Here is an 8,302-nt window from a genome sequence, read left to right on the forward strand (position 1 = left end):
GCTCTGTGAATAACATATGCAATGGGCGGACGATTGTGGAGGTGATGAATTCTTTCGCCCCCTGGGAGAGACTTCGCGAATCGGCATTCAATCCTGCAGCCGCTCCAAGCATCCGGGCCCGTCGTTGCAGAATGATCGGTTTATACGACTCTTTGAGGAAAAGTGCTGGCGGGTGTAAAACGGCAGCCATCATGAGCGGCGTCCATGCTGTCCATCGCCAGCCTCGGTGCTCCACCACAAAAGACCCTATCAAAGGCCCCATTGCGCTGCCGATGGACGGAACAGAGTAGTAGATTCCTAGCGGAATGACCCGCTGCGACGGTGGTGTATAATCGGTAATGGTAGCTGCGGCGACAGAAATCCCAGGGGCTGCAAACAAGCCCGCAACAAAGCGGCAAGCAATGAGAGAGGCGATATTGCGCGACTGACCAACGCCAATGGTAAAAATATCGGCCAGGGGCGTAAGAAGATAGACCAGCTTGCGGCCAAAGGTCTCGGACAGGGGGAGGAAATCATAGGTCCAAAGGCCAGCCCTAGCGAGTACGCCGAGAGTGGTAACAACGACACAGTAGTTGATACATTGAATTGCTCTTTGACTTGTTCATGGCCCGCGGAGTATATAGAAGCTCCCACTGTAGTTGCAAACCCAATCAAGCAAACAATCACTGTGGATGTAGTCTTTCGAAAAGTGGACCAATTCCTAGGGTTTTCCTTGTCGTCGCCGCCGTGCCAATCTTGGAGAATGCCGTCTGCCTTTTCTGCCTCTATATGGGCATCGTGATGGTCTGCTTCCATGATTCACTGCAGTCATTGCTCGTCTTGTGGACAGTGGGGAAATCGATAGCAATTTAACACGCAGGAAAGGACTGAGAAACAGCCATTTCATAGGGTTCAGCTGAGAATTACCACCGAAACTGTTGATAGCCGAGATGCCGAATGAATATCGGAGTAGATGCAACCTCAAGTGACACTGAGCATCACATATGCAGACAGAGAGCCTCGTTGGACCCCTCAGGACATTTAGTTGGGATCTCGATTGCCGACACAACTCAACGATCACAACAAACAAGCTCATGGGGGATTTGAGTAGAGCTTTCCGGTATATTCTCGTTTACTGACACAGCGTACCTAGGCCATTTCGGTCACAGGGACACAGGACTATCCATATTACCATTGCATAGAAAGAGGCCCGAAAAAATGCCCGACACGCGACACCCCCAACTGACCGCGATCTGCGGGTGGGGTGGGAGAAAGACACATACATAGCTATCCGATTAGAACACTCCCAAACAAGAATGACTCATGTCTAGGAATGCGCTGCAACTAACTATCGGCCTGGTTTAGTTCAGGGAAAGGGAGGGAGAAGTCACTATATATTTCCGATCCTATGGCCTGACGTATATTGTTTAGGGTTATGTACAGTACCGTATACCACTTCAGAAAACGAGATCGGAAAATGACACATAAATGACTGGAACACCTCATCCATTATAGGGAACCAGAGTTAGCGCTGGCTTAAAGCGTAAGTACAATTTTCGTCCCGCTGACTCCTTTCTTGCAGTGCGTCGAGCGCCTTGTTCAGTCCTTCAAGTCCACCGCCCATAATCTGAATATGTGGACTGGGAAATAAATTGTCCGGACGCAAGTTTCTCTGTGAGCCAGACTTCTGAACGTCTGATGGAAATACTCCTGTCTCTCTACAGGATCCAAGGGGGGTAAACGAATTTCGCTTCGATACCCTCCACAGTCGGTGCATCCGGAGGCAATAAGGCGGCATGTGCTATCTTTGCAACTGCATCCCCCTTCAGCTCTTTAAGAATCTCCATTGTTGGCTCCAAAGAACCTGCCACAGCATCATAAGCGTTGTGCAGGGAGACCCCATCGTCCCTGGCAGCTTGAATGATTTGCGCAACCACATCCGCATCCTTATAATCGAACGTTCGGTCCGCGCCCAGTTGTTTGAGATATTCATGGTGTCTCGCGCTGGCGGTTGTATAGACAGTGAACCCCATGATCTTGGCCGATTGAAGCGCTGCACTGCCCACGCTGCTGGAGGCCCCCCAGACCAGGCATGGCTTTCTTATCCTCAGGCGTGTATTTGTATCATGTGGAATGCCAATCACATACCAACCGTCCCAGGCAGTCAAGACAGCCATCGGCAGCATCGCCGCTTCTTCAAAGCTCAGACTATCCGGTAAAAGAGCTACAGCCTGGGCTGGAGCCAGCACGTATTACTGGAATGCGCCATAATCCGGCAATCCGTTCTCAAAGAATGCACTAGCAAATGCTGTGACTCTCGCTCCTGGCTTGGGGCGCATCCGCCGAAACATTGGATCCAACCTTGACCACGATGCCCGCGACATCTGAACCCAGGACGTGGGGTATTGCGGAATAGGCGGGATGCCTTGGTCCCTCTGATAATAGTCGGCGATGTTAACTGCGATAGCCTTCACCTCGATAAGTATGTCGTTCGTCCTGGTTCGGGTGTTGGACGCAGGGAGATTGACATTGGGGCATCCTTTTGCGGAAGAATGACGGCTAAATGCTCGCCGGGAGTGCTGGTACTCGAAGTCATTGTGATTGTTGTTGTTCGTTCTGAGCTGATGGACTGAAATGTTTCAATCCCTACTCTGGATTTATCTACTAAATCTGCCCGGAATTAACCTCCAAGCCTGTCTCCGTATACATTACTCGACATTCCTTAAAATCCGGGCGGATTTAGCCCATCTTAAGCCCGGACATTGGAATCTTTCTTATTCAACTTTCCCTCTTGCGCTGACGACTGTCAGAGCTAAGTCGTGTATATGCATTCACGTAGCTATCATATGCCCTAAACTTAATACAACCGATATCTATACATAGCTTCGGGGCAGGAACTAATCTTGACTGTCAAAATCTAAGATTATCACTCTTTACGTATCTCATGATCGATAGCACCTAGGTAGGAATGTGGACTTGCCAGAGGATTCCCGATACCCTCTGGATATAAGACCCGTGGAGTCAACAGGTAATATCCACAACCCCGAATATTCCGAACGACTTGGATCCTGTTTTCCATTCAACTTCTTTTCTTCAACTCTATCCATTTCTGCAGAACAGACGTCATCCAAAAGTCGAGATTTGCGGGTGGATGCGGAAAAATGCAGGGGAGATCCAGCGATTATACACCGGTCCAAGATGCGGTTGGGGTTGGTGGTTGAAGATGATATGCTTGCGACAGTCGAATAAGACTCATAATATCCCTTATGATAAGTATTACTAGGATGCTATTTTGGTTAAGTTGTGCCCTTGAAGGAGACTGAAGGTGGTCAAGTTGATTTTATGTGACTCCCTAGTTGTGAACGCGGAAAAAAAAAAAAGAAAGCGAAACAAGCACTCCGTAATTCGCTTCGGAAATATAAGGATTAAGGATATAATCAACACCAGACACACTAGGATAATCTATTTTCACCAATAGCCGCTTGTCCCCACTCACCATGACTCGCTGCCACACAATCCCCTTCTCGAACGCGCTCCAAGGCAATTTATGCCAGACACTGGGAGTAGTAGGCATTGGAATAAGTGCAGGTGGACCCGGATGCGCAGCAGGTAGCGCCTTTCCAGCCTAGGCCACCACACTGGGCGTAAATAGAAGCGCACTGTTGCTAGAATGTTAGTGAAACTATCCGGCACCGACCTATCTCAGGGGTTGAAACTCACACTTTCCGAGCCGCCAGAGGAGGTGCGATCGGAAGCAGTAGTGTGAGTGGTGGTCTTGGTGGTAGTGGTGGTGCTACTTTTAGAGGTACCGCTGCTGGACGACCCTCCCGATGAGACCGTGATCGTGGACTTGCCACTGCTTTCATATCCTTCGGTGGACACAATCTGATAGTTGAAGGCACCCAACTTCATGCCGAGACTTGCCCATGCATTAAAATGGTTGGCGGTGGTGACAATACCGCTGGAACGCTTGCTGCGGCGGATGGACCAGTACTGATTAAAAGTAGCCGTTCCTGAAATTGAAGGCTGGTTGACTTGCTGGTGCTCATAGATATCGTAGGTAGCGCCGTCACTGGTAACGGTTCCCTTGTGCGTCATGCTGGAGCCCGGGTTGTAATCGCCGTAGCTCTCGAGGATATAGTATTCAACTAGTGGGCTGGTAGTCCAGCCATAAACGGAGAGATAAGCGTTACCCGATGGACTGAAGGTACCGGAGAATGTAATGTCACTAAAAACAAAAAAAAAAAAAGAATGGGGTCAGTATGTTTAGCGTGCTTCAGGGTCCGAAGCCACACACTCACTGAGCACTACCTGGATTCCACCCCTTTCCGCAGGTGAAATCCCCGCCGTTTTGGTTTGCCCAAGTCACGCTGTATTCGCCAGCATTGCCATTGGTATAGGATACAGCACCGTCGCCGTTGGTCCAGAACGAGTAGTAGAATCCATTGTTGGTGCCGGTCTGGCTGGTGGTGATTGTCTGGCGCTTGGAAAGCTCGCCGGAGAGGTCGCTGGGAAGGGCAAAGACCCCAGCAGCAGCGGACAGCCCAAAGACCAGAGACGAAAGTGTAACCATGTTGAAGAGTTAATGGCCGATAGAGGTGTTCTTTGAAGATGGGGTCTAGATGGCTTTTATACCTATGTACTACCCCCTGATAATATCAAGCTCCACGCGGACCCTAGCTAGCTGGAATTGGCGAATAGCCCCTATTTGTCTGGATAGGAGTCAGGGCAGTATCATATTGAGAAACTGATCCATATCCATGGCCCATGTTTATATTAACCGGGGAGTAGCCTATTCCGATGCTCCGAATAGATGTTTCTCTTTAAGAAGTTGTGTTGCTTATGATTGCTTGTATGTATTAATGTCTTATAGAGGTAGGTATATCGATGTACTATCAAGGTCCAGCTCCATTCACTGTTATTTGAATAATGAGATTCCTATTGAAACAGGATCTTAGTTGTATGGTATATCCAGGAAATATCATCACGGCATGCCATACTTCAGGGCTTACTTACAGTACTAGTTGTTAGTATCTGGAAATAAGAATCTCATCTCATGCCTTTCCAGGAGATACCTCCCTAGTACCAACTTATTGCGTCCAGTTAATCAAGTATTCCCTGTTCTGACATTCGGTCCTGCCTTCCGTCTCTACCTTTTTCCCTTCCTCAACTCCTCCCCTTCTTGACTTTTGTATTCGTGATGAAATAACTGCTATGAGATTACTCTGGTTGATTTTCTGCTGTGACCGTACGAAATCTCATGTCAGATTTCACTGTGACTCTGGGACAGGAACTTCAGCAGGTATAGTTGTTGAGTTGGTACTACCTATAGCCCAACACATCTACTCTGGAAGTGTAAGGCAAATCCAAAGATGTGGATAGGTGGATTCATAAAACGCCAGGTAGACAATGAAACTACATTAGTGGCTGCACTTGAGCAAATTTGCGGCAGATTCTATCTGGAAGCCCGATCTATCTATCTCTATCACCATACAGACTACAGCATTTCAGGATGCATGAAAGAAGACAATGAATGAGAGTGGAGTTGATGGTGCCACTAACATCAAACAAAAATGATATTAGGGCTCTGGCTTCACTGTAGCATGTTGAAGTAGTGTTCCTCGTCGTGTCTCTGGAGGCCTTGCGACGTCTTTCGAAAGAATATGACCGCTATCTTCTTCGCCAGCATGTTCACCTGGTCAACCCATCTTTTCTTGGGAGCCTTTGCAACGGTAAAGTTTCCCACGACCATGATTTCCGGGCGTATAATGACAGGTGAGACGATCCTCATCGCAAACGAGCGCGGGAAATGAAGCTACAGTGTGCTGTGGCTAATGTGTATGGACCCGAAGTGCTATCAACCCCTATGAATGACTTCAGATGTAATAACGGACACTTTTCTATTTTGTACGGACTGGAAGAGAGATGAGACGGGCATATGAAGAAGTTATTTTTATGTATTCCATCCCATCGAACAATAGCGGACCCTAGTGTACTAACCCAATTTCGATTATACTCGCAACGCTATACGGGGGCTGAGAGATACTGAGTATGTTTAATTTGGAGTTGGAGTTGGCCAGAAGCTTCCTCCAATCTTGTTTGGTCCGCTCTTTGCATTTACCATAACCATCATTTGAAGATCCATAGACCTAGGTAAGGATTCGTTCGTTAATCAGCCTGGATGAATCTCTATTTATCACCTTGCTTCTCGGGCTTCCTACCTGATCATTCGGTGTGCCTGCCAGGGTAAGGTACCAGGCTCGGGGATCACAATATCAACGACGATGATCCGCGCAGTCGGCTTCATAACTGAGGCGATGTTCCACAGGATCTTACTCGCGTAGTCATCACCCCAGTCGTGAATGATATGGCGCAGTAGATAAACGTCGGCTGTAGTCTGTGGGTTTGGATGGAAAAAGTCATGGACTTGGAACTGCATGGTCCGACGACAACCCGGCGGCGGTCCGATTCTCTAGCAAAATCTTGCTATGGTCTTCAATATCCTGGATCACGAAGCGCAGGTTCGGAAAGCATTCGGCAATCGCAACACTCTGGAACCCTGACGAGCCGCCACCTACGGACACTGTAAGCTTATACTTGATCAACTGAAAAAAAAAAAAAAAAGAAAAGAAGAGGGATAAAGAGAGTAACGTACATCGACGACAAGGCCGTTCCCATATTGTCCCCAGTCATATCCGCGCACGATATGAGAGGCATCATGGCTCCCTGCGTGACAGCCTGCATTGACTGTTCAAATCTCGATGCTCTCCATGGCTGGTCCTGCAATAATCCAGCAAAGAAGCCCTTTGGCTGGTTGAACACTACCCCACAGGGAGTATGTCCAGGGTCCGCGGATGTGGGATGGTTTCGAATCGCGTCGGGAACAGCATGTAGACAGCGAAACACCTCGTCGTAGTTATGGCCCAACCATGCGGCCATTTTGGCATCGGTGACGAACACTGAGGATGCATCGGAGTGGGCGACGTATCCGGGGTTAGGTTCACGGAACAAGGTGATTGAGCATGGCATGGCGGAGGACACGGCGTAGGGGTCAACGGGGAGTCCGCAGGCCGCACTGAGTTCCTCATACGATATTTCCCCATTCAGAGGCACAGACTGATGGATGTTGAACTGATCGATCATGTAGTAGCATAAATGGTCATGCTTGTTCTGCATCCAAGTCAGCATCATCATCATCATGTCGCCAATGGCGTCTAACCCACCACCGCCAATGTCATTTTCAGCCACTCAGTAGGGCCCATCGCAAGGTACTGAAGGTCGTTGGCTGTCTCGAGCAGACTGAGACGCGCCGATGTTAGTTCCTCATACCCTGGGCCAGTAGGATATCCTTCCTTCCGAACAGTGTGGATCTCCTGCTTCTCCAAGCAGCATGTAATGTCAGCCAGTCGAGCCTGGATGTCTTTGGCGTACTCCAGAAGGTCTGCTTGCACCATAGTTGCTGGGACGCAATGCCAGAATGTACCTCGTGAGCTGCGTATAGTATTCGATATGTTAACACTGTGATGGATGGCTTTGGGCATAATATATAGCGGCCCCTACTATGTCCGCAGAATCTGTGTACGTGAAACCACAACAACATCTTAATCACTTTCTGAGTAAGCCTGCCAAAGCCAATATACGTAACTGTGAGTTCACCTTCAGCCTGATAACCCAATTACTCAGATCAAGATCCTGTTACTAAGGTGGGAACGCCATATAGGGTACAGAACGCGAACGCGAACTCGCGGGCGATGTCCGCCGCACTTCGCAGCGGTATCAGCACTATGTAATAGTCTCTTGATATTGATTTGGGAACCATACCCACAAAGATCCGTTCAATAATAGTGAAATTGAATGGGTGTATTATAAAACACTTCGCCTCCTGTTGACTAGTAGACTCACGAGTACACACATATTTAGCAAACGTGGGAGAGGTAACTGTAGACAGACAATATCCCCCTTTCGTTAGTTCCAGCTACAACTTACCTTTCAGATCAGAGCTCCTCTGCGTCCCGGCTCTCGACTTTGCGACGTTAACCCACGCGTCGGTGCTTTTCAACATATCACGATCCGACTTTTTTGCTTCGATATTCACTCCAAACCCTGTCTCTCTGCGTCCAGTTCTTGAACCATTTCTCAATCCATTCTGCACCCACTGTGGCACACCACTGCCCATTTTCAAATGGGATAAAATGAGAGCCATTGTCCAGGGCCACCTTCTCGACCATGCGCCTTGTGCCGCTCCATCCCCGTCTTTTCCGCTGGGTTTCCGGTGCAGAAAGATAACTTCTCTTTCCAAAAAACCCAAAGCACACTCGGTCGC

General features: G+C 48.6%; 4 protein-coding genes across 4 annotated transcripts; all 4 read right to left on the reverse strand.

Annotated features, from left to right (window-relative positions):
* Positions 1–14: 14 nt before the first annotated feature.
* On the reverse strand, positions 15–795 carry P175DRAFT_0536557 (uncharacterized protein; the record flags this gene model as incomplete). Its single annotated transcript, XM_040900317.1, has 2 exons — positions 15–590; positions 647–795. Coding segments are annotated over 2 exons (725 nt in total), but the record flags the coding sequence as incomplete, so codon positions are not given.
* Positions 796–1,319: 524 nt separating this feature from the next.
* P175DRAFT_0519671 (uncharacterized protein) lies at positions 1,320–2,575 on the reverse strand (the record flags this gene model as incomplete). Its single annotated transcript, XM_040899118.1, has 3 exons — positions 1,320–2,187; positions 2,236–2,475; positions 2,508–2,575. 3 exons carry the CDS (start codon positions 2,573–2,575, stop codon positions 1,698–1,700), a joined length of 798 nt encoding a protein of 265 aa, XP_040748262.1. The 3' UTR covers positions 1,320–1,697.
* A 949-nt stretch (positions 2,576–3,524) lies between these two features.
* P175DRAFT_0536559 (uncharacterized protein) lies at positions 3,525–4,552 on the reverse strand (the record flags this gene model as incomplete). Its single annotated transcript, XM_040900318.1, has 3 exons — positions 3,525–3,638; positions 3,700–4,207; positions 4,281–4,552. 3 exons carry the CDS (start codon positions 4,550–4,552, stop codon positions 3,525–3,527), a joined length of 894 nt encoding a protein of 297 aa, XP_040748263.1.
* Positions 4,553–5,898: 1,346 nt separating this feature from the next.
* P175DRAFT_0505464 (uncharacterized protein) lies at positions 5,899–7,702 on the reverse strand. The gene is made up of 7 exons (XM_040898100.1): positions 7,636–7,702; positions 7,203–7,579; positions 6,728–7,149; positions 6,635–6,701; positions 6,201–6,451; positions 6,107–6,128; positions 5,899–6,086 (listed from the first exon to the last, which is right to left on the reverse strand). Exons 2-7 carry the CDS (start codon positions 7,431–7,433, stop codon positions 5,967–5,969), a joined length of 1,113 nt encoding a protein of 370 aa, XP_040748264.1. The 5' UTR covers positions 7,434–7,579; positions 7,636–7,702; the 3' UTR covers positions 5,899–5,966.
* Positions 7,703–8,302: the final 600 nt, after the last annotated feature.

This window comes from Aspergillus ochraceoroseus, assembly GCF_002846915.1.
Source record: "Aspergillus ochraceoroseus IBT 24754 chromosome Unknown P175scaffold_25, whole genome shotgun sequence".
NCBI classification, from domain to species: domain Eukaryota; kingdom Fungi; phylum Ascomycota; class Eurotiomycetes; order Eurotiales; family Aspergillaceae; genus Aspergillus; species Aspergillus ochraceoroseus.